The sequence below is a fragment of the Nylanderia fulva genome, unplaced genomic scaffold (assembly GCF_048542155.1).
Source record: "Nylanderia fulva isolate GAGA-0341 unplaced genomic scaffold, ASM4854215v1 Scaffold25, whole genome shotgun sequence".
NCBI lineage: Eukaryota > Metazoa > Arthropoda > Insecta > Hymenoptera > Formicidae > Nylanderia > Nylanderia fulva.
In genome coordinates, this window is record NW_028190314.1 from 236,975 (window position 1) to 264,467 (window position 27,493).

General features: G+C 34.5%; 1 protein-coding gene across 2 annotated transcripts in view; it reads left to right on the forward strand.

Moving 5' to 3' along the window:
- Nucleotides 1-27,493, forward strand: part of LOC114944514 (monocarboxylate transporter 4) — a 102,883-nt gene that overhangs the window by 60,261 nt on the left and 15,129 nt on the right. For both annotated transcript variants that reach the window (XM_029320452.2, XM_029320460.2), the window contains 2 exons: nucleotides 22,670-22,838; nucleotides 23,831-23,995. In XM_029320452.2, the coding sequence (XP_029176285.1) occupies nucleotides 22,670-22,838; nucleotides 23,831-23,995 (334 nt within the window). The remainder of the gene's footprint in view (nucleotides 1-22,669; nucleotides 22,839-23,830; nucleotides 23,996-27,493) is intronic.

Here is a 27,493-nt window from a genome sequence, read left to right on the forward strand (position 1 = left end):
TACAGACTTAAAAAATTTATTAAACATAGACTTAAAAAATTAATTAATTAAACATATTCCAAATTTAGAAAAAATAAACTTTATTTATATATGCAACAGCTTTTTAAACTAAATTTTGAAATTCTATTTTATATTAGACAATTATCTCAATCAACATCTACGTCCACATTAGCTGCACTGCAGACTACCTCTACAGCCACATTATCTGCTCCGCGGATATAGCGTTATGCCAATACGATACATTACATGTACTTACTTACTTGCCTTTACTGTACCAACTCTTGTTCTTTCCACGTAATCATGTTTTTACAGTTATCGTTTGCTGTATATCTTCCAGCAAACTTTATTTCGTGTGAAGTGTATTTAATTAATTAAATCTCTGCGAAAGATTGAGAAGATGAAGGGATAATTCAAACTATGAAGACATGGTTACATGGAAAAGACAAGAGTTGATACAATAATAAAGACATACATGTATTTGTATCCTGCTGGCATAAGGTTATAGAAGTTGATTGAGATTGAAAAATAATAATGAAAATAATAAAAAAAATAAAGACACATGTATTTGTATCGTGCTGGCATAAAGTTATAAAAGTTGATTGAGATTGAAAAATAATAATAAAAATAATTAAAAAAAGGAAATATTCAATCATCATTTAAAAGCATATTTGAAATCTGTAGAATAAACAGTTTTTGCAAAAAATGTGGAGCATTTGAGCTCTAGTAAGTCTAAAAATAAATGTAAACATCAATTAATAATAACTGATGTTATATATATATTATATATATAAACCAATTTGTTGCAATATTCACTATAAAAGGTTGTAAGGGTAAGATGGCTAAAAGTGAATAATTTAAAAGATAGTTAACATAATTGTACATAAACTGAAATATTTCATAAAATAAAATATTTGTAATATTTCGAAGTTTATGTAAGATTATGTAAAAATTATACCTTTACAACTTTTTATAGTAAATATTGCGAGGAATCGATTTATATGAGAAAAATTAAGGTAATTCTATTTTGAAAATATAAGTGACCTTTAAATAACCTTGAAAATCGCCGTTTAGGAAAAAGTCTGTGTCAACTTTTTCTTTTTCGAAATCCTGCAACTTTTATCTAAATTTAATAGAAAATGTATAAAAAATGCTCGACATTAGTACACACACACACACACACATATAGGTAAATTTATATAAATAGGGTGCTTTAGGAGGAATGATCAGGATTCTAGGATATGATTGTACACATCATTTTAAGCAAAGAAGTTTAGATAAACATGTTTAATAATTGTTCTATTCCGGTCATAAAAATATACAAAAATGAATGATATAATCTCTAAAAACTCACCTTTAAAAAAAGGTAAAAAAAGGCGACCAGTTAAGGGCACGCCATTAACAAAAATTATCCATTGCAAACCCATGTAGAATCCTATCCTATTGCAAACCCATGTAGAATCCTATGAAAAATTAATCATTGCAAACCCATGTAGAATCCTAGGCAAAATTAACCATTGCAAACCCATGTAGAATCGTACCCATTGCAAACCTATGTAGAATCCTATGAAAAATTAACCATTGCAAACTCATGTAGAATCCTATGAAAAATTAACCATTGCAAACCCATGTAGAATTGTATTAAAAATTATCCATTGCAAACTTATGTAGAATCCTACATTGCAAACCCATGTACAATAGAATTGTATGAAAAATTATCGATTATAAACCCATGTACAATCGTAACAAAAGTAATGAAATAAAAAAAAAATTGCGCCAAGTGAAAGTAGAAACTTGTACCAGTGGAAAATTAAAGTTGCAGACATATATAGAGTCGTATAATGAATCAGTAAAAATTTAAATTTGCAAATGTAGAATCGTACCATAAAAAAACTTATCTTTAAAAAAAAAAGATAAACAAGATGCCAAGTCCATGCGCCATGTGAAAAAGAAATAAAAAAATTTTAGTTAAAAAAACTGGGAGCGCTGCTAAATAATATTCTAACAATATTAAAATTAAATTGTTACTTTTAAACTTATTACAGTTAAAATATGTTTTGTGTTTAAATTAATTAATGTTACTTTAAGGTGCATTGTAATTTTGAAACTTAGCAGCGCGCCCAGTTTTTTTAACTAAAATTTTTTTATTTCTTTTTCACATGGCGCATGGACTTGGCATCTTGTTTATCTTTTTTTTTAAAAGATAAGTTTTTTTATGGTACGATTCTACATTTGCAAATTTAAATTTTTACTGATTCATTATACGACTCTATATATGTCTGCAACTTTAATTTTCCACTGGTACAAGTTTCTACTTTCACTTGGCGCAATTTTTTTTTTATTTCATTACTTTTGTTACGATTGTACATGGGTTTATAATCGATAATTTTTCATACAATTCTATTGTACATGGGTTTGCAATGTAGGATTCTACATAAGTTTGCAATGGATAATTTTTAATACAATTCTGCTTGGGCTTGCAATGGTTAATTTTTCATAGGATTCTACATGAGTTTGCAATGGTTAATTTTTCATAGGATTCTACATAGGTTTGCAATGGGTACGATTCTACATGGGTTTGCAATGGTTAATTTTGCCTAGGATTCTACATGGGTTTGCAATGATTAATTTTTCATAGGATTCTACATGGGTTTGCAATAGGATAGGATTCTACATGGGTTTGCAATGGATAATTTTTGTTAATGGCGTGCCCTTAACTGGTCGCTTTTTTTTACCTTTTTTTAAAGGTGAGTTTTTAGAGATTATCGCGTGTAACGCGAAGCAGCGTCTGCTGTGTTTTCCGGCGGATGCCTCGACGTGTAGTTTTCGAACTTGAAACGTGTATATTAAAGTTCTATTTCTTAGGATCCTCCGAGCGACAGCTCGCGGGGTTTCCACGATGGGGTGAAAGGCAACGAATTACGACGTGACTCGCGTAATTCACCGGGGCATCGCTGTTTTTTTTTTCCAACAGGTATAAAAGTTATGGAGGGGAGAAGGAAAGAGGGGAAAAAAAAAGAACTTCCGCACAGATTCTTTCGTTTTCGTAACGTTTCACTTTTCGAGTAATTTCACGTCGACGTATTTTCCCGGACAAAAGTTAATTCGAAGCATTTATCTTCCGCCTTCAACGTCGCAAATTGGATTTCAAACGAAACTTTCTTTAAGACGGAGGACTACTACTATACGCGTGATTAATTGGAAACTAAATAATCCTATTAAGTTTGTTTGCACTTTTGACATTTCATTTATTAAGATTATTTTATGTTAACCACGATTGCGTCAATTGTGTGTGTTTTTTTTTTGGCACATTCGAACAAATTATAAGAACGATTAAGTGATAAAACTATAAAAATAATTTGTCAAAAGGGGGCAGTTTTATTGCGGAAAATGAATATTTACCTTAATTGCAAGTTGATACAATTTGCGTGTCTCGTCGAAACAATACGTTTCAATTTGTATTCATATGTTATCGTCATACACTGCACGCGATGCATCGTGCATCGCGGGCGGAAATTTAATTCTACTTTTTATTCATAATATTATATTTTTGAGTTATTCTACGTTTTTCGATTTGCTTCGGGAAAAATTGTGTTACTGCTCTTTATCATATCAGCATTTTCACTGTGCTAACGTACGAGAGTTCTGTGAATTTAATATATATATATATATATATATATATATATATATATATTTATTTATCGCGATATACATATAAATCTGCCTTTTAAAAATCCACAATTCGTCAGTCTCTATTCAACCGACGCGTTCACACAAAAGATCATACTGACATTGCAAATTGATTTTGGATATAAAATTTAAAATTCATTTTTCATAAATAAATATCGTTGAATTAAAAAAAATTGTTCTATCGGTTCAATAGAATCGAATAGCTTTATTAATATTAATTAGCTGCTTATTTTAAAGAAAAAACTCATAAATTCTCCTAAAGAACGCAAAGTATTAGAAGTATTAAAAGTAATTATATGCATTGTCGGATATAAAATTTGACATTTTATAATCGATCATAAAAGAAGAGATATTTAAAAATGAACAACTTTTTTACAAGGGGCTAGTAATGATGTTTGCTGCATTAATATTTAGATGCTCAGATACCATCGTGCTCTTTACATAAATTTCAAAAGTTGTGCAAAAAAAGTTTATTGCAATGAGATACCATAAAACAAGTTTCAACGTTTTATTTTTCAAAAAAAAAACTCCTTGGATCATCTATCATCCTGGATAAACAATATATATAACTAAGTCTGTGTTTACATCAACTTTTCGATTTTGTCGAACGATATATTTTAGAGCATAAATATCGGAGATATTTTTAAAATCTGACGTCAACAAAATAAATTACGAGTTTAACTAGGCTCTGTAATATATAAATATAAATTTAACATATATAAGATAGGCAATAAGAGCCAAATCGCGGATGACAGTGCGTTATTCTAAACGAAACTAAATTTTTTCGTTAGAATTAAATACCTGTGCACAAGGCACCAAATTTTTACTTGGACACGGCCAAGATATAAAATTGGAATAATCTCTACAAGAGATTTTTAATTCCATGTATCCCCTATTCCCCCGAAAGAAATAAAGTGCGAGAGAAAAATATAGATCCGAAAGTCGCAGAATCGGGAATCGAACCCGAGACCTTTCGCTTGCCGGGCGACTGCTCTTCCAACTGAGCTATTCAGATCCTTTCGATTCTATACTTTTCTCTGTTATATATATTAATGTTGGTAAATAAACGCCTTTAAGCCAGCGTGTATAAATTAAGAGTTTAACTAGGCTCTGTAATATATAAATATAAATTTAACATATATAAGATAGGCAATAAGAGCCAAATCGCGGATGACAGTGCGTTATTCTAAACGAAACTAAATTTTTTCGTTAGAATTAAATACCTGTGCACAAGGCACCAAATTTTTACTTGGACACGGCCAAGATATAAAATTGGAATAATCTCTACAAGAGATTTTTAATTCCATGTATCCCCTATTCCCCCGAAAGAAATAAAGTGCGAGAGAAAAATATAGATCCGAAAGTCGCAGAATCGGGAATCGAACCCGAGACCTTTCGCTTGCCGGGCGACTGCTCTTCCAACTGAGCTATTCAGATCCTTTCGATTCTATACTTTTCTCTGTTATATATATTAATGTTGGTAAATAAACGCCTTTAAGCCAGCGTGTATAAATTAAGAGTTTAACTAGGCTCTGTAATATATAAATATAAATTTAACATATATAAGATAGGCAATAAGAGCCAAATCGCGGATGACAGTGCGTTATTCTAAACGAAACTAAATTTTTTCGTTAGAATTAAATACCTGTGCACAAGGCACCAAATTTTTACTTGGACACGGCCAAGATATAAAATTGGAATAATCTCTACAAGAGATTTTTAATTCCATGTATCCCCTATTCCCCCGAAAGAAATAAATTTACCAACATTAATATATATAACAGAGAAAAGTATAGAATCGAAAGGATCTGAATAGCTCAGTTGGAAGAGCAGTCGCCCGGCAAGCGAAAGGTCTCGGGTTCGATTCCCGATTCTGCGACTTTCGGATCTATATTTTTCTCTCGCACTTTATTTCTTTCGGGGGAATAGGGGATACATGGAATTAAAAATCTCTTGTAGAGATTATTCCAATTTTATATCTTGGCCGTGTCCAAGTAAAAATTTGGTGCCTTGTGCACAGGTATTTAATTCTAACGAAAAAATTTAGTTTCGTTTAGAATAACGCACTGTCATCCGCGATTTGGCTCTTATTGCCTATCTTATATATGTTAAATTTATATTTATATATTACAGAGCCTAGTTAAACTCTTAATTTATACACGCTGGCTTAAAGGCGTTTATTTACCAACATTAATATATATAACAGAGAAAAGTATAGAATCGAAAGGATCTGAATAGCTCAGCTGGAAGAGCAGTCGCCCGGCAAGCGAAAGGTCTCGGGTTCGATTCCCGATTCTGCGACTTTCGGATCTATATTTTTCTCTCGCACTTTATTTCTTTCGGGGGAATAGGGGATACATGGAATTAAAAATCTCTTGTAGAGATTATTCCAATTTTATATCTTGGCCGTGTCCAAGTAAAAATTTGGTGCCTTGTGCACAGGTATTTAATTCTAACGAAAAAATTTAGTTTCGTTTAGAATAACGCACTGTTATCCGCGATTTGGCTCTTATTGCCTATCTTATATATGTTAAATTTATATTTATATATTACAGAGCCTAGTTAAACTCTTAATTTATACACGCTGGCTTAAAGGCGTTTATTTACCAACATTAATATATATAACAGAGAAAAGTATAGAATCGAAAGGATCTGAATAGCTCAGCTGGAAGAGCAGTCGCCCGGCAAGCGAAAGGTCTCGGGTTCGATTCCCGATTCTGCGACTTTCGGATCTATATTTTTCTCTCGCACTTTATTTCTTTCGGGGGAATAGGGGATACATGGAATTAAAAATCTCTTGTAGAGATTATTCCAATTTTATATCTTGGCCGTGTCCAAGTAAAAATTTGGTGCCTTGTGCACAGGTATTTAATTCTAACGAAAAAATTTAGTTTTGTTTAGAATAACGCACTGTCATCCGCGATTTGGCTCTTATTGCCTATCTTATATATGTTAAATTTATAAAAATAAATTACATTAACGAATCAGTTTATATTTTCTTTAAATAATATTATACAACATGATAAAATAATTTTGTTATTATAATTACATGGCTCAATCTCTCTCTTACTCTCTATCAGAAAATGTTGTGAAATAATTTTTTATATATATTATAATATATTCTACACAGAATTGCGTTATATGAAATTTTTGTTGCTCCGTTTGGATTGTTTTCATTCTCCATTATGCATTTTCTTGCTTGTAATTATATTCTGTTTTATACGACAGCAAAGGTATCGTATAATGAGCGCGCCGAAATTAAATAGAAGAAATAGATCTTGTTTATTGAGTTTTCGCGCAGCCTCAAGTAACAACCCCACTCTCTCTCTCTCTCTCTCTTTCGCCCTCTCATTTAACTCGCAGGCAAAACGAGGAGTTAACTTTGTTATTGCGACTTATTTTCCTAACCAGTGAAGTGTTAAGGAGCGTTTAATTTCTACGTTATTCGATTAAATGTTAAACGGCAAACTGTATCGCGAGCACGATCGACGGGATGAGATATGCACGTGTATATATATATCGTAGATATATAAGATAAAAGTGAAAGGTCTTTCCCCTTGACATGACATTTTTCCGACCTTAAAGTGATTAAAGTAAAGAGTTTTATACACATCGATCGCGTGCCTGGAGAGGCGAGCTTCCTCTTCCTGATTTTTAAACTGGTGATAAAGGAGACCTGTCTGTCATGCAATGCGAATAAATTATACGAAGGGTATATAAATGGAGAAGGAGAGTGTTATATATAACGCGCAACAGTCTTGCATTATTAACTGTTTGCTTCAAGTTAACTTTGTCTTAATTATTGATTATATGTAAAACTAATATTATGTTTACGGGAAGACTAACTAAATTGCTACGATTAAAGATAAGGTATAGAAACTACAGACGTTTTCGTTGACACGTTCATCGTCAAGCTAATATTTGATATGTTCATGAAATTATTTTTCAAATTTTATTATTTTTAATATTTTATTATTTTATTATTTCTAAAATTTTTTAATATTAAATTATTTTGCATATTTTATTATTTCATTATTTTAAAGTTTTAATATTACATTATTTTTAATATTTTATTACTTCATTATTTTTATATAATATTTTAATATTTAATTATTTTTATAATTTTACTATAAAAATATTTCGTTTATTATTGTACACTAATGTATTTTATTCGTTACGCTTTTCTGTTATGGTTAAATATAATCACTATCCTGCAAAAGATCACAGAAAAAACAGTATTCTTGAAAGAATGCAAATATGCCTTGATTCAAGTATATTATCCTTATAATAGCGCCAAATATAAATAATTTTGGATAAAGGATAATTTATCCTTAAAACAAAGTGCATAATATTCTTGGTTGAAACTGAAATTTACTTATAAATATCGCAAGGACAAGTGACAAGTGAGTATCGGATATAAGCGGTACTTTCAAATATACATAATAATTCTAATAGTTCAAATGTGACTAAGTTTGTTTTTACCATATGCGATTTTTAAAACAAGAATATATCTTAAGGATAAAATATACTTCACACAAACTTATTTTGTGATTACAAAGAGCATTCTAGGCTTAAATCAACCAAATAGCGTTCAAGAATAAAAATATACTTGAATCAAGGATTCCTTTTTTTTCTGTGATATATAATGAATTGCACGTAATTATCGTATCATATATTAACGCATCATCGTATGACGATCACCGGTGACCTACGTAAAGGGAAGGCTTTAGTGTAGGTCAGCGGTGACCGTCGTGGCGTCATGAATGGTTAACTCAAGTTACGATTAATTTTTTTATAGACTTTACATACATCTATCCTGGTAAGATTATAAGAATAAAATAAAATATGTATATAGGCGAGAGATAAGGATTATAAAAATATAACAAATAAAGGTTATTACGGAAAGTATAGAATAATCAATCGAGAAAATTGACGTAATAGCACACGCAACATATCAAACCCTCTATTTAAACCCTTCTATCGTCAAGTATCGTCACGTCTTAGACATAAAAATAGATACGTTGTTATTAGATACACACCTTATCTCGCTTTAATAATAAATCGCTAAATAAAATATATATATATAATGAGAAATAAAATTCGGCTCGTGTAAAATTAAAATAAGTTATAAATTAAAAGGCCAACTTAACGAGCTGATTAATTAGGTGTTAACAATTTAGAGCCTAATCTCGATTTGTATTGCTAAAGACTGTCGTATACAGTCGAAACGTTTACTAATTATCATTTGTATTATTTTCATGACTTAGAATAAATTGTTAACACTTAATTAATCAACTCGTTAAGTTGGCCTTTTAATTTATAGCTAAATAAAATGTTATCAACGTGGAATATGCCTCGTGATATCGAATATTTCGTCCGCGAACAAACGGATATTTTTCGAAAAAGTGAAAGTTTGACTTTCCTAAAGGGAGCTACGTATTCCGTCGAGGGAAACATCTTGCGGGAAGGAGGAAATATCGGGGGTGGAAATATCTTTGGCAAAACGACTGAAATTTTACTTATCCGAAGTCGCGCGTCGATCGTTTACATTTCCATACAATGCAAGGAAGAATCGAACTATGTGACGCTATATATATATAATATATATGTACACACCCACCCACCCACACACACACACACACACACACACACACACACAAAATATATATATTATATACAGAGGTGAAATCGCGAGACGAAACTTGTCAAACTTAGCACTCAATCTCGGTGACATAAAGGGGCAAAGTTTCCGATCGCGAGAACAAGATCGCCCCGTTTCCGGGGGAAGAAGGAAACCCGGATTTTATTCTTTCATATTTTTCAGAGAAACGGAAAAATCTCTTATACGATTCGATGCGAAACGCAATAAAGCGAGTAGAGAGAGAGAGAGAGAGAGAGAGAGTTCGTGCGGTGAAGAATTCCAGCGTCATATCTTCCGGCTTTTCCCTGCATATATATATGTATATATAAATTCTATTCGAAAGGGGATGACACGTCGTTTCGAGAAATCCGCTTAAATCTCATCAATAAACCGATACATCGCCCGCACGACATGACGACATGAAAAATATTTTAACTCCCTTCTATATATCTCTCTCTCTATCCTCTTTACATCACACGTCGCCTTATTATTAAATAGTATCATATAATAATCCTTAGCCTCCTTCTCTCTCGCGTATCGACAATTCCTCGATATTTGTCGGCGTTCAATGACATCGCCCAAGGTATATAATGACAATGGGTATTGATCGCTCCTTGGAGCTCTTTTAGGCTATGTTCGGGGACAGAGAGAGAGAGAGAGAGAGAGAGAGAGAGAGAGAGAGAGAGAGAGAGAGAGAGTCCTGACTAAAGCCAGCTCTCGAGCATACATACGTACGTATCCGTTCCCGAAACGGTACGATACGATCGTGGCGTGTTATTTGTCGATCGACCTCGCGCGTTTCCTTCCCGTGACTCCTCAACCACCGGGAATCGAAGGGGATTTCTCTCTCTCTCTCTCTCTCCGGGATACTCGGGTGGTATATTTCAAGCCAGGGTCAGATACTCGCTGTCCACGAGTTTCATCCCCGACGTCCCTCGAGCTTCTCTCCCAAAGCACGATTAACGTGCCGTGGCACACGCCGGTCATCACCATCGTCTGTGTGTGTGTGTGTGTGTGTGTGTGTGTGATTTCGCCCCTTTCGTTCCGGTTCCTTACATAAAACAGCAGGCTATTTCGACGGGCTGAACTCCGCTAAGAGCGCCTGCCTTCGAGAAAGAAAGAGTAGAGACAGAGAAACCGAACGAGAGAACCTAAATAAGACAAAAGTCGAAGGGAGTCGCCTGTGGAGAAGAGAACGATTCGATGTTGGATTTAGGTATATTTATCGCCTGACACTTGTGTCTGACAGAAATACGGGTGTAAACGTAAACTCGGTATCAATCTTTCATGGACGTCGATGTTGCGATGAAAAAATGATGAAACGAGAGAGACTCTCTTGATAATCCCAACACATCCTTGCATCAATTAATTCGGATTAGGGACTTTGATACTGTGTGGATCTGTGGATGTGTGTAAGCCGACTCGGAAGAGGGATATTATACGAGAGTAGTGAAGTCTTGGTTTCACCGATCTTCCTCTGGACAGATAACGTCCGTTAAGTCTTTAATGGCCTGTCAGGTTTGATTCTCCCGACGTTCATTGACGATTGTTAAATCGCGAATCAAATGAGGTTGTTAAGGAAATTGATGGACTGGGCCATCCATCAGTTCATCAAGAACTTCAATCTTCTTTTATCTCTTTCTGGAATGTTATTTTAATAATGCTCCCTTTAATGCATCCTTTTCTTCTTTCTTTGAGCTTATTGGAAATTTCAAATCCAAAGCTAAAGTAGAAGAAATTTATGAAGGGGATTATATAACATCTATTTTATATATTATATATGTATGGATTTGTCATATAGATTTCTTTCCTCTTACTAGCCGCATTATTGCGAAAATAACATTTTCCTTCTTTTCAACCACATGTTCCAGCTCTCTCAACGCACCCTTTCTCTCTTTTCTTTTGCTCTTCACCACTCACTAGAAAGCAAGGTGCACATAAAAGAACTAGACTTTATTGCATACTTGGACAAATGGATGCCAATTGATTTTTTGCAATGTTTTTTTATTGAAATAGAAAATATAGCTAGCCTTGAATTAATCGTGCCAATTCTTTCGTACATATTAAATTTTTAATTACTTAAGAGGGACGTCTGCTTTAGAAAGCTAAAAATAAGGTGGTTTTTGAGAATTTTTTAATAAAAACCTTCACACAGAGTCCATATTTGTAACTAAAAAAAATTGTTTATACTTTTAAATATTTAATAATAGATGCCTGAAAATTTCAGAGCAATTCGCTGTAAAGTTTTTCAAAAAAAAATTCCCAAAAAACCAATCTTATTTTTTTGTTTCTCTAAAACAGGCATCCCCTTAATAATTTTTATTTTTAATTATTCATGAGGGGAACAAATCATCATACTAAGATAATATTTCGTAGACATTCAGAATGAAAAAATTGAACAACATACATATATTTGTAAATAGATGTAAATTTTATGGCAGGAAGGAAGGATGTAGCGAGTTAAGAGTTTCAGCTGCGACGTGATAGATTTGACATGAATAGTTTGAGATTCGTACAAAGTTTCGCATGTCTTCTGCTATATCGTTACAACGTATCGCGCCAGTTTAGGATTAACGTTGCAGTCACGATATCGGACTTTGTGTCGATTTACTTACTCTCTTGAACGACAGCGTCAAGCTTCCTCAGAACCTCCGATATATACTGCATCGCGTTCAGGAGTGGAAAATTGCTCATCTCCTGTTTGGAAGCGAGTTGTGCCAACAACACCGTTGCCAAGTAAGGGAGAACATCAGAGTGAGATAGAAAGAGATAACGGAGCGCGAAAATGAGAAGAGAGAATGGAAATGAACTGAAATTTTCGGATTATCGAGCAGAAGCTACTTCATTATCGCCGCAACAAGCGCGTAGCAAATGAACGAGTCAAAAGGAGCGCTTTTTTAATTTCCTGCATTTATTTCATTTTATTTTTCCCTTTTTTTTTTGTGAAACAACAAAGCATTGAAATATCTTCTTTGAATAATAATGAGTTTATTTCGCATGTCATGATGAGTAGATATTTTTATCGTGCAAATAATAAATATTAATTATATTTTACATACTTATATATCGTTTCTCTAAAATGGAGATTGTAGTTTTATAAATTTTGAAAAGAATTAAAAATTCCTTTTATAAATTATCTTGTTTATAAACATGAGTTGAATTTGCCATTTTGTATATTATTTTATCGAAAAACTTTTATTTACCTCATCTTAATCACATGGCAATTTTATCGCGTGACATGGAATATAATTTATTATGCAACCTAATAACGCACTTTGTCACTTCAACGTCGGGATTATTAACGCGATGTTTCATGATAAACGTGAATAATTCAGGCTCTCGTTGCGCCGCGATGATTTAATACAGGTAGAGCTATCCTTATTTTATGATTTTATCAAATATATCCATTCGCAAAGAAAATCATGAAGAAGAGAATCATTCTAATTTCTTGCACTTGTTGGCAGGCAACAGTAAGGTCTAATTAAAAAAAAATACACAAATAAGAAAAACTTATGCAAATTATTTTAATGCTCGAAAAAATATCACGAGACTTTGCACATATGTTTGCGCTTTAAGACATACGTTCGTTTGATGAAGAAAAAAGATATGAAGACACTTTGTATATATGTAAATAATTGATAAACATGAAGAGAAGATATGCATGGGGAAAAGTTTTGTTTGCTAGAGAAATGTTTGCGCATGCATACCTTCAATTATGTCGAGAAGTACGACGGCGGCTTGTTTTCACTTTACGCTTGTTTTCGTTAGAGCAGAATCGTCCTCGGTCGTCGAGATCGATACGATCCCGATGGGGAGAGGGAAGTGATAGATACGAGGATACCTACATCCGGGAAAACGTATGCGTTCGACTAAACGAAGAGAGAGAGAGAGAGAAATGAGAGTTTGCGACGTGTTGCTTTCCCCGATGTCGAGATCTGTTCTCTCCCGATTCTGGAGGTGTACCAGGGTATATAAGCTGGAAAAGACGGCCCCGAAGCTTCGGGGATTTCCTTTTCCCGCTTGATATATCGCGATGCGTCGCGTCGCGTTGATGCAACCTGGAGAGCCGTTCCTGGGAGATGTCCCGACCTAGAGATAGACCTAGTTTCGCCAAAGTTATATATACACCTCGAAGTTGATGGCGCGGAATCGGAAAGGACTGCTCGTCGTAAAGAATCTTTCATGGATCGTCAATATACAGGGTAGGCCATTTTAATCTTTCCACTAAAATTTCTCAAAATCCAAAAATTTAAGACAAAAATGTTTCAGATAAAAGTTGTATGGTTTCAAGGGGGACATGAGATGGTGTCATTGATTTGACCTTGAATAGCCATTTGAAGGTTACGTAAAGGTCAACTTCAATTTCTTAAATGGAACACTATATTTTTTCTTGCATACTTTTGTAGCTGACTTCGAGATCTTTCCAAAACACTACAATAAAATATTTTTTCATGAAGTATTTTTCGAGTTATTAAGGCTGCAAATTTGCAGTATTTTGACATAAAATACAAAATATCTTGGGAAATATTCATTTTTCGATTATCATACCTTAATACTTTTATGCACAGAATAATGAGATAAATCAGTTGATGTAAAGAAAACACATAGTTACCTTTAAAAAAAAATATGAAAATTGCAATAAGCAGTTAGATAATTTTTCTTTAAGACAACTATGTGTTTTCTTTACACCAATTGATTCGTCTCATTATTCTGTGCATAAAAGTATTAAGGTATGATAATCGAAAAATGAATATTTCCCAAGATATTTTGTATTTTATGTCAAAATACTGCAAATTTGCAGCCTTAATAACTCGAAAAATACTTCATGAAAAAATATTTTATTGTAGTGTTTTGGAAAGATCTCGAAGTCAGCTACAAAAGTATGCAAGAAAAAATATAGTGTTCCATTTAAGAAATTGAAGTTGACCTTCACGTAACCTTCAAATGGCTATTCAAGGTCAAATCAATGACACCATCTCATGTCCCCCTTGAAACCATACAACTTTTATCTGAAACATTTTTGTCTTAAATTTTTGGATTTTGAGAAATTTTAGTGGAAAGATTAAAATGGCCTACCCTGTATATATATATATATATATATATATATATATATATATATATATATATATCTCGCTCGACCAAAGTATTGACAACTTATTTCGGTAATTAGCGTCAAACGTCCGAAATGTCCGCCATTAAGACGAGATATGAGTTGTCAATATCTTCAGTTCACGCCGAATTATCGCGATGAAGCTTTATATTGCTGTTTAATGCTGGTTTATGGGAGAAGAGCCACCTGAGCGTGACAGCTACTCACTGTCCGCGCGAAAATTTGCGAATAATAATTCGCGGAGGAATTGATCGATTCGGGTCATGTTTCGAAATTAAAATGAATTACGCGTTTATCACGGTGATGGATATACAAGTTTTTTTTTTATACAAAATTATTATAAAAAAAGGCCTGTTAATAGATATAAAAAAAGTCATTGATGAAGAATATCGTTGAAAATAAATCTTCCGTAATTAACTTAGCTCTAATTTATTTATAATACAAAAATATTGATTATATTCTAAGGTTGAAATAAAAATCATTTTTTAACTGTCGACGTTAATAATTATGGAAGATTAAAAATTTCTATAGACAACGAGGTGAGGAATTTATTCAATCATTTGATTCAAGCCTCTCTCTTTTATTCGATAAGAAACTCTGACGTATATCTTTAGGCGCTACAGGATTGTTCTTGCCGACATATTGAAAATAAATATCGATCACTGAAAAGCCGCTTATGTTAGTAAACTGGATAAGCACTCTCTTTCTCTAGCCCCTTTTTCTTCCGCTCTTGCAACATCTGTTACCACACTGTATATTTTCGGATCAAACATTTCATACGGCGAGTGTTCACTTTTCTCTTCGATAAATTTAATTTCAATTTTTTTCTCGACCGATTCGATAAAAACACATCAAACAGATATCTTTAATTTACACAGTAAGCCCTTTTACGCTTGTTTCTTCCATTTAAATTTCCAATTATCCTTTTCTATTTTAGTCCAACTTTTGCACACACGTATTCCGACTTTATTCGTAAATCGTACGCTGTTTCCATTTAACTATCCCGCTTTTAATTTAAGTTACCTTCTATTGCGATTTCAGGAACGAAATTTAATGTTAATAAATCACATGGCTAATTTGGCTTTACTTTTTAACTGCGTTTTTATTACATCGCCTTCGAAAGATATACGGTGTGGTGTTCAAACGAAAGAGATTTTTTTCCTCGGTACTTTTGTGAGTGATTATTATGCGTCGACAACTGGATACCTATATTTTAGATCCAGACGAGAGAAAGTGTATGCGCCGCATAAATGTGCCGCAATTGCATTTATACGTTCAAAGTTTGCGCTGCAGCTTCCGATTTGATTAACTGAACCGAGCATTAAGTAGCATTACGTGTACGCGAGGGCGGCGTATGATCGATGCTTCTTATTTTACGTCATACTTCTTATTTTACGAAACCGCGAGCGTGAAATTTATCTCTCGCGCCGCCTCCTTTCTTTAATATAAAAATATCCGCATCCTTCATTTACCGTAAATCAAGCGCGCACGTTCATTCATAATTCATAAAATTGCTATTCTCATCCAGCTAGATACCCCTTTGTTATTTCGATGCCGTAATTTTACGTCAAATAATTATACAGGGTTTGTCCGGAAAGTAATGCGTCGCATTTTTTTAAAAAAGAATTTATTGATCGCATAGGTAAAACAACTTAAAATTGTTCGAAGTATGACCCTTCTGCGTCAATACATTTTTGCCAACGCGATTTCCATGCGTCATAAGATTTCTGGAACTCCTTGACTGGGATGCTGTTCAGGGAGGCCGTCGAAGTAGCTTGTACGTTGTCAACCGACTCGAGCTGTTGTCCTTTGAGCTCCCTTTTCAGCCGAGGAAATAAAAAAAAGTCCGCCGAAATTGGGATTATCTGCACAGAGTTGCTTGAGTTCTTCACAAACTTCCACTCGGTGTTGCTTTTGCGCATCGGTCAACACTCTGGGCACAAGTTTTGCGCAAATCTTCCGCATGGCCAAGTCTTCCGATACAATCTCGTGAACAATCGTTTTCGGCAAGTTCAATAATTCCGACATTAAGCGAACATTCATTCGACGGTCTGAATTCAATAATTGGCGCACACGAGTCACATTGTCGTCCGTTCGCGATGTTGACGGGCGTCCTGCGCGGGCCTCGTCGGCGACCTCCTTCCGACCTTCTCTAAACATCTTGTGCCATCTGTTTGACTGCGATTTGGAAAGGCAATCGTCCCCGAAAACTTTCTTGAGCATTTCAAAAGTTTCCAGCGGCGTCTTGTCCAGCTTCACGCAAAACTTAATCGCATAGCGTTGCTCTATCGTTCTCTCCATCACAAGTTCGACGCGACCACTAAGCAGAGGTTCACAGAATAAGCCGTCCTAACCCTCCAAGCGCATGGAAACAATTGAGCGACCTACCGTTGGAAAGCTAAGGGTACCCCCCTTCCTCCCCAACCGGTCCCATCGCTCTGCGATGTATAGTCGCGTCACAAAAAAAAATGCGACGCATTACTTTCCGGACAAACCGGACTGTACACATAATGCGGATCTTTTGTATAAGGTAAAAAGAGCAAACATACATTTTTCTGTAATTATTTAATATTTATTATGCTATTGAATATAGATTTATTATCGGTCCATCGATTATTATTATTATAATAGATGTCTTGTCAAATTATGCTACTCGAGCAAGAGGAATGATTTAATTTGAATTTATAATTGTATTATTTTGAATTGAAATGTATGATAAATTGTGGGTGGGGTAACGAAAAATCAATGAGTTGAAAGTTGAACAAAGAACTTTGGGCTGTTATTGAAAAGTTTATCGATACTTTTGCTTTATTGAAAACATATTTAATAATTTTTTGTAAAATTCAAATACTCTTATCATAATTTTCATTCGAGTGGATTAATTATTAAGGCAACAGGAGCGATAAAATTTTCATTAGGGTGAAAACTAACTTCAATTTCTCTACATCGCGATCCTAGTATAGTTTTTGTCTTAGTATGCCATATACTATATTTCAAATATATGATTCAGAGCCATATCGCTAGGGGTTTCTCTGTTTCTTAAAACTTTTCTTTTCCAACATTTCCTTTCTTGGACGGAAGAGAGCACTCAAATTGATTTGCGAGGACAATCGAAATATGGACAGGAAGTTTGCGATAAGAGCTACGTAAACTTCATAAAAAACGACTGTAGCAATGTCTTTTACGACATTATCGAAAAAGTACAAAGATAACACGATTTCGAGCGAAACTCTTGATGCAGTGATTTTTTATCAGTTCGTTAAACGATTATACATATATACATAGACGTAATTCTGAATCAGCAGGAATTTTCATCGAGCAATTTTTCGAGTCAATTTTTTCTCTTATATATTGTTAGCAGAGAGAGAACTCAATTGCTCGTCGTTATTATTTGCCAATAATCGACATCTTTCTGATTTAACGAGGCGAAAACGAATGAAAATATGCGAGAACTAAAATAAATGTTCAAGTGTAAAAGAATGAGATTTTATTTATTTGCATTCATGGGCGTCCGCAGGATTTTTTTTCCAGAGAGGGACATGATTATAAAAATTTTGTTTCTTATTATTCTTTCTTAATTTTTTTCATTTATTTGTTATTTTAATATTTTTATATTAAATAAAATTGCAAATAAATTTCCCGTTGCCCCCTGCGGACTCTCATGTTTGCATCTCTTTTTCATACGAGAGACTTCGTCGTTTTCAATCTTTTTAACAGATTACAAAAGAAATTCCCCAAACTCTAACGTAGACAAAAGAGAAAAAGGGTAAACTTCTCCGCGGCTTTATATACACTTGTAATAACTTTCTAAAATATTTTTCCTACCTCTCTCTCGGATTGCCAACAATTACTTACACACAGAAAGAGAAAGAGAGAGAGAGAGAGAGAGAGAGAGAGAGAGAGAGATAACGGAAATTGCTCATTGAGACAGCAACAATCGCCGCTGGCAGTCGGGCGGAAGCAATTGCGGAAAGTATAATTCGTGGAGTGTATATACACTCTCTTTGAAGAGAGAAATGACGTAGCGTTAGGCCAGACCAGCCCTTTATCGCCGCCAAAATACGGGGCGGAACTTGTGCTCGAACTGGAGCTAAAATATTCTCGGGGGATGAAAGCGACGTGGTGGATACACGAGCAGCGAGGATCTCTTGCGAGGAAGGGAGACGTCATTAAGCGTTACAGGGAAAATACGTAATGACGGACGAGCATCGAGAGACAAGCGCGAACAAAGGCTTTGCGCTTCATCGTCCATCCGAGTTCTTTGTCGCTACTGTATGTCAAGACCGCCGTGAATGGGTCTTTTATCCGCCAGGAATATATTTAAAGTGTAATATCATCGGCGGTGTTTCGTCCCACTTTGAAAAATTATCCCGCCTCATCTAGCGACGCGTCCCCATACATCACGGTGATGTAATAGAAAACATAAACTCTCGTATTATATTGCCTTTCAAGTTACAGCTTATGACAGACACGCTTCGAAAGAAAAGACAGACAGAGAGAGAGAGAGAGAGACGATGTTTTTTCTGTTTGATAAAAAAACTTTTGTAATACTCTTGAAAGGATATTTGAATTTTTTAATACACGTGTGGTTATTTTTATTAGAATTTTTGTTTTGCACACCGAAAAAAAAGTGTTAGCTTGATACTATATTTCTTAATATTTAAAATATATGTTTTGTTGAATTTCATATGTTATATTTAATTAAAATATGTTTAATTAACAAAATAATATTTACTTGGAAGGTTTAGTCACGTTAATAATATTGTTCGCGCACTTTCGGCACTTTGAAAATTACAAAATTGTAATATATCGCTCGATACATATAAAGATAAGATTAATATTCGCTCTGGAAAAAAACTGATATCGCGCGAATAAATTTAATCTGACAACGAGCTCGCGGAAACGCATCACGAATTCAATCCTGAAAAATTCTGAAGCGAAGGGTTTATCGCGCCACTCGGTTGCGCTTGTGCAAATAGCGCTAAAAGCGTCCAGACCTCTCCTCCTGGCAAGAGAGAGCTTTTTAAGTCGCAGCAAAGCTGGACGATGCATATTCATTTCGAACTCGCATCGTTCCGCTTTTCCCCATCTATCATTTTTATCTTTAATAATTCGGGATGACAAAGCTCGGCTCAACGATTACATTGCCAAATCGCATAAATTTCACAGAGCTGTGAAAACATTAAGAGAGTATCGACGTCTCTTGGAACCTTTTTTCCCCGTTTGGCTCCAAAAATATACGCTAAATGTAAGTCGATAAATCGATGGAACGTAGTGTACTATATAAATTAATTGTTCGACGAGAGTTTGTACCTTCGAAAGTCTGCTCTTTCCGTGTGCACATATATTTTGCATCGTTATTTGATACGTGTCATGTCAGAACGCTGATGTTTCCTGATTTATGCGGAAATGTGCACGCGATCTTCTCGCACCCAGGGAAGAAATGCGAAAAACAAAGAACGTGAATAAAACCACGCCAAACCGTGCAAAGTAACGCGTAGCGTATCGCGTGCCCTTGTTATGCATATATAATTATATGTATATACGGCGAATTCACCGACGTGGCGTTGCAAGTAGCAATTTTCGTAACACAGCTTTTTGAACGCGGTGACGTAACGTTTGCCCGGCTCTTTCGTTTTGGACGTATAATACGTATTCGCGCCTTGGGTCATATATTCCGTTGCATCGTTTTCCTAGTCCCTTTTCCCGCGCAATGCACGTATACACCTATATACACGTGCAGCCAAGGGATGCATTTACATCTCCAGTAAAGTTGACGCGCTCATTTGCAAATGTATAGGATCCTCTCGGAAAATGTATTTAGAGTTGCAACAACTTGTTTTTCTCGCCATTTTCAGCTGTTACAATTTCTCGTAAAAATCTTCACCGAGCTTTTTCAAGCGCAACAATCCGACGAATTAATATGCATAAAGTTATATTTGTGCAAAAATATTGTGGAATATTATTTCTAGACTTCGAGTATTACGAGTAAACAAAAATTCAATTTGGTTAAGCATATACATACATCGGAAGCTTTCGCTCTCGATTTAATCGTCGAAAGAGGTGTAAACAACCAACACAGGATCATATTTCTCAATTAATTATAGGCACTAAGCTTTTTCTCGATAAGAGTTCAATTTTATGCTTAATTAACTAGTTGTTTCACATTATGATTAAAACAATCGGATTAAAACTTGTAAATGAGCAACTCAATTAACAAAGATTTGTTTTTTCATTTAATCTTGATAAATTTTTATTTTAATATGTGTATAATAATGTAATATTATTATTCATTGCTGTTTACTCTTGTGCTATCAAACAAATGACAGCTCTTTTAATAAACGCGATAATAAAAGTCTTCTTCACTACACATTTCGAAATATTCTAATATCGTTTAATAATTAATTTCAATTATTATTTTTTCCAATTCAATTGTTATATTAATTTCATTTACCATCACTATTTGAATTATCATTATTGAAATGTCAATAATTTTTTCCCATATTAAATTCAAGTTCTCAAAGTTATATCTCTCCATATATTTTTCCAAAAACTTGTCATTGGAATTATTCACGTCTGTCTGAAAACATTTGCCGAGCACTCAAAATTTCTAGACCGATAGGCAAAATGGACAAGTATAGACTAGGAACGACAGATAAGTTGACAGAATCGAACAAACAGACAGGGGCTTAACTTCCGCAGCGCTATAAATGCATTTCATGTTCGATTATTCATATCTGCCGTGTTCGAGATCGACGAGATACGATTATGCGAGACATTTGCGAACTTGGCACAGTTTTGTATTTATAAAGAGAGAAGGACAGAGAGAAAAATAGGCGTTTCGCCAAGTAAAAAGGTAAAAACTGATGCTTTTTACGGGATTACAAGAGACGTACGTCGATATACGATTGACGTAGTCCCGTCCAATTTTAGCATTACAGAGAGAAAGAGAGAGACGGATGAGCTATAGCACGCTTTGACACGATGCCATTAAATCGGTCGACATTCACATTTCGCACTGGGATGTCTTCTCGTGTCTGCAACTTGCACATCTCTCCCTCGAATATCAGAATTTTCATCCATGCAACTGCGACAGGGTGTAAAATTTTTACATAAATCTGTGCCTGCATCTTCCCCGAGTTACGATCGGAATACCTGCGAAATTGCCTGTTCGCAGCATTTCCTCATCTTTTCAAATGCTTTATAAATATGTATAAATATTTATGCAATTAATTTTATTTATTTTTTTAAATTGTAGATTTTCGAATTTATTTTCTTTTTTTTTTCTTTGTGCACTCTCTTGTCTCATCCTTCTTTTTGTATAAAACGAGGAATTCGATGTATTATCGCATCGTCCGCTGTATCCGTAAACAGCAATTTAACGTTCGTCAAAGAAAATCAACGTAGCTCATGTTACGAAGATTTCCATCGTAATTGCGAAATCTGAGCGTTTCCCTTTGGGAGTAATTATGAAGAGTCGCGTGATAAATTCGGTGCAGCGATGACTTTGTCGAAAACATGGTACTTCAGAGGAAGCCAGGATGAAGAAGGGAAACTTTGCGCGCTCTTTTCGTCATACATCGCGTTGCATGATAACAAGATACAAATAACAAAGTTAAATAACGATTGCGAGTCGCGTTATACGGTTATCCGATTCTTACCTTAAAGATGTATATATGCATCTATCTCGGGGAACTAGATGGTCCTCCCATCGGGAGAAACTTTTCTAACAACCCGAGCTGACAAAAGGAGAAGCAAAATTTGTAGACATATCGCAGACAAAAGAGCACTTTTAGGGGGAAAAATTTTTAACTAAATATTTTCGAAAAAAAAAAAAAAAAAATTCTTTCGTCTTCAAAATTTTCCTCTATTGAACGGATTCGAGCTCCGTGCGGTTTTTCGAGTATAATATAAAAACAAACGCGAATATTGGCAGAAATGAAAAACACGTGAAAAATTATTCTCCCATTCACTCGAGAGGAAGAGAGACGGATACAATATGTATATGTATATCGGAAGAGAGAGAGCCGACGAAATTCGAGCGAGAGCCGGGATTTCTCGTTAGCGAATTCGACGCGAATCAATCAGCAAACGAGCTCGCTACTGCGCTGCTCCGGCATTGTTGGTCCAGCGCGGAGAAAAGAGAGAGCGAGAGAAAGAGAAGCGGATAAAGGACCGTCGCGGATATAATTGGGCTCCTCTAATGATTGTCCAAAATGATTATGTTTTAGTGTGGGCGGGAGCGTTGAGCGCCGCGGTTTCTCGCGGTTCAGCGCCGCTGATCGTCGGCGCGTGCCGTCGCGGCAATACGAGGCTCACGGCGGTGATCGGCGGCCTCGTGCTGGCTCTGGCATCCCTGTTCACCTCGTTCGCGCTCCATATGCATCAAGTGCTCCTTAGGTGAGTGAACGCCTAGCTACGGTTTCATTGGCTGCTTAAGTATTTATTATGCACAGTGTTTGCTGTTATCTAAATTCAATTATATAGATGATCATCATTTTGGCGTCATCTTATCTTTGTATAGATGATAAAGATATGTCTGCATCTTAGATAAAAAAAAGGGTTATCTTTATTAAATTATCTGGAATAATAATATTTGCAGATAATTTGGTTTAGTCGTAAGAGAAAAATACTTAAGTAGCAGAACTCGACCGATAAGTGAACTTTGAATAAATTTGTTTATTAAACAATTTAAATATTTTTTCGGTCACAAATTTTATAGCTATAGTTTGAAAAAAAGGAATGCTGTATTAAAAAAATCTACATCGTTATGCAGGGATTTTTCGTCGAAATATGAGCAAGAGGCTCGTCGATGTTATTTTTTTATATACACAACGAAAACGAGCGTTAATTGCGTAATTTTCATCATTTTTTAAATTTTCTCATGTCAGAATCGCGAATTCTATCGGCAGTTCGAGAAGAAAGGAATATTATATTCCGCAAAATCCATATGTATTGTTACGCAGAAAATTTTCGAGATACGAGCCTTGAATAAAATGTCACATATTCCATATACATTACATATGGGGAGCAACATACAAATCTACATACGCGGTATAACAGTTACTTATTCAGTTCAGTTTCAGCCTTTTAAAGTGCGGCTTTCAATATTACGTTTCATAATAGCACCCTATTTTTCATTCAGAGAAAAAAATCGGGTTAAATAAAAATAAAAGAGGGAAAAAAAAGGAACGAACTCTCTTGCGGTTCGACGCATCCCGAGCTCTTTCCAAGTTTCTTTGAAACGTCAACGACACACACTGTGTATATGTGTGTTTGTACAGCCACCCTTTTTCCCCGATAAAGATCCCCGGCAACTTATCCTCTCTCGCGCAAACTTGACTCGGGCTGTATATATATATAAAGTCATACGATTTTACAAAATGCAACAGCTACGGACTGGTGCTGGGTACCGGCGCCGGCCTCGTGAGAGAAACCGCCGGTCTGGTATTGGGCAATTACTTCAGGAAACGGCGGGAGTTCGTCGAGATGGTGGTGCAAGCCGGCACCGGCGTTGGAATAGCGCTTTTCAGCGTCTTCTACAAGGAAGCCGTCGGGTGAGTTGTTACATGTTATCATGGGTTTAACGCGCTCGCGCGTTAAAGAAAGGAAAAGAGAGAGAGAGAGAGAGAGAGAAAGAAAATATGTACATTAAGCGGTAAATATCCTGGGGATATTGCGCGCGCGGCTGACATTCCGCTCGAACTGAGCGGAAAAGGATCCGCGCGCACGATCGATCTCCGATCGCGGTTATTTCTTCCCACACGTGTTGTATATTCGAGAGATACGCGAATACCGTTGAAATAACAATATTACAAAAAAGTTACAAAGGTACATTGTTCGCGTTTCAGGAATTTATCACTGCGATATTATTGCGAACACAAATGTCACAGTCATTTTTATATTTACGTCATTCAACAATCTATCTATTTTATGAAATCTATTTTATTATATAATCTATTTTTTTAAATAATAATTTGATTGTTTTTATGTTTCTTATATAGCAATTGAATTTTTGATTGAATTTAAATAACATAACGTGTACAATGCTTTTTATCTTGATTTCTAATATTTTTATGAAAGAATTAGCCTCGAGATGTTTTTTTATAATTATAATATATATATATATTTTATTATTTAAAAAAAGATTTTTATTTTCAAATTGATTTATATATTGGATTAAAATTAAATAAAACAAACATGTGTGTGTGCAATTTTTATAATTCTATTAGAGTGAAGCCAAGATAAAAATTGTACGTGTGTATTATATATATATTATTCACTTTTAATAAAATAATTCCACTATTAAAAGATATAAAAATGCAATTTTACATATTTTACAAATAATTTTAACTTTGACAAAAATTTAATCCGGATCTCTTAATTATTATCGATTCGTTTAATATTGAGATATTTACAAAAGAGGATGTATATAACAGAATACAATAGTTCTCTGACCGAGAGACGAGTAAGTCTAGGAAAATCTTGTTCACATAAGTGAAAGCTAAACCGCCCATATACGGTATGTACATATACAAATACACCGGCGTTTCCTCGAGGAAACGTGTTTTCGAAAACGATCGTTGAAGAGAATTTCGCTAGCGATGGGTAACGATATTTACTCGTCCAGACCAGAGAGCCGTGACTCTCTCGAAACAAATTGTTCGCGACGAGAAGTCCGTCGTATAACGTAGGTACAGACGGAACACGAGCATGTTTTCCACCCTTTTATCGTAGGTTTTCGCGCGACTGCGTGTCCCCGCAATCCGTATATATATATATATATATTTTCGTGGTGTGCGACAGTTTTCGCGGACAAAAAATAAAGCGAACAGATTCGACGTGGAATAATTGAACATTCTATTCGGATTCAACTCTCAATTCTCCCTTTCGCGGGTTTCGTTTTTGTTATTTATTTATTTATTTTTTTTTATATACCTTTCGCCGACGCGATGTCAGAACAATTTGTTTGAATGTTTGTTACAGCGTTTGTTAGTTAGCGTCGTTGATTCGTTCATTCGGCGCGATTTTGCATCCTTTTGCCAATTTTTTCTCGGCTATACAATTTTTTTTTGTAATTTTATCTTCGAATGTTTGGAATACGCGGACTCTATAAGATATATATCGTATTCTTGGTAAAATCTATAAAAGGTTATTATTTAATTAATTTTTTCTTTTAATCTTAACTATGACTTAAATTAGAATTTTATCGGAGTTAAAATTGCGGAACAAGGTCTCGTTATGTAATTTCCAAAAGAGAGTTTCTAATATGATCCCTGAAAGTTTTAATACTTGAATACTAAATAGTTGACAGAGGAAAAAAGAAGAGGGAGAGAAAGAGAGAGAGATGCCTCGATATTAAAACAATATTCGTTTTTTCCTCAATTAATTTTTCTCCGGTGTTTGTAATGAAATAAAAACATCAAACGGAGTTTTACCACGTTTTACGCGTAAAAAATGCGGGTAATTATTTATTATCTCTCGACATAAATAATGAAAGAATAATGCTTATTTTCTAGAATTATCATATGGGAATAAAATTATTGATGCGCTCGAAAACTTTCGTTAACGAGGCAAATATATGTAATCTTGTATACGCGAACCTGCGTGTAGATAAATACCAGATCGTTGCACATGCGGGTTATTAAGCGGTCGTTTAATTGCCCTTGCATTACTATGCGGCGGTCTCTGTTAGGTACATAAGAGCGTGGTCTAATTAGAGATCGGCCTCTTCTGGACCGACGGGCATAATATCGTCGAGTTAGCGAAGTAACCCATTAAGTCGATACGGCTTACTCAATAACCTCGATAAGTTTCTCTGCTATATAGGAGGTCAACGATACCGTACCAGGTTACGTGTTGCAGTGCAAGAATTCGCGAAAGTTTCGAAATAATTGGAGCGATATGCGTTGAAGTTAAAAATTAAAAAAAAGAACAAAATATACATAGGCACACGCAGTCGCAAAAAATGCATGCAAAAAGTTGAAAATATTCTTTATATCATTTTTTTTTTGAATAACCGGACGAATCATTCTGCTTCTAATTGGGTTCTTACTTTGTTGAACTATTTTAATGGTCTCAATTCATTGTAAATATATTTTGCGTTTTAACTATGACTCAACTATATAACTTATATTGACTATGTATTGCGGATTTTTTATTAGAATTTTATGTATTTATTTATTATCGTTATTTATTATCACTATTTTTTTGCGCACTGAAGAGGAGCAAGTAGAGCTCGAAACATTTGTATAATTGTTATTTCAAATTAAGAATTTTCTTCTCAATAATAAAATAATATCGTATTGCTCGTTACACATGGCCTTAATTTAATAATTTATCATTGTTTTTATTGTCATACGAGCTTGAGCATTGGTATGTGATGTTTTGATTAGGTATTAATTTAGCATTGCTTTTTACGCTGGCCTGAAAATGCGTTATACTAATATTCCGTTTAGATTTCATCGTTTCAATTTTAAGTTCTTATATAATTCATTTGGGGGAGAAATAACATGGAGGTTAAAGCAATGGATTGATTTAAATTATCAAATAATCAAAGCTAGATCAAAGTTGAATTTTTTAAAACATTGTAAAAATTTTGATGTCTTACCTAACCACTTGACGTCGTATTGTAGGAATCAATTTTGTTTGCATCACTTTAGATCGAAAAAAAAGGCTTGATAGCTTGCTGTACAGATTCAAAAAACAAATTTTAAATATTGAAATCAGAGATTTATATAGATTAATTAATTTATTACATGGTAAACTTTACAATATTTCAAGATATGTGGCTAACAAACTGCCAGTACACATATGGAACGAAATTTTAAGACATCATTTCATCTCATTTGACATGTTTCATAACAGACTACATAACAAACATAATAACAAATTTAATTGGCTAATTAAAAAGAAACAAGACGAATATCTGAGAAATATCAAACCGATTAAACTTAGTTATTCCATCAACAAAATAGACATTCCACAATCAACAATTTCAGTAAACAATAATATAAACAAAGACATTGTCATATATCCTAATAAATTCAGAGACA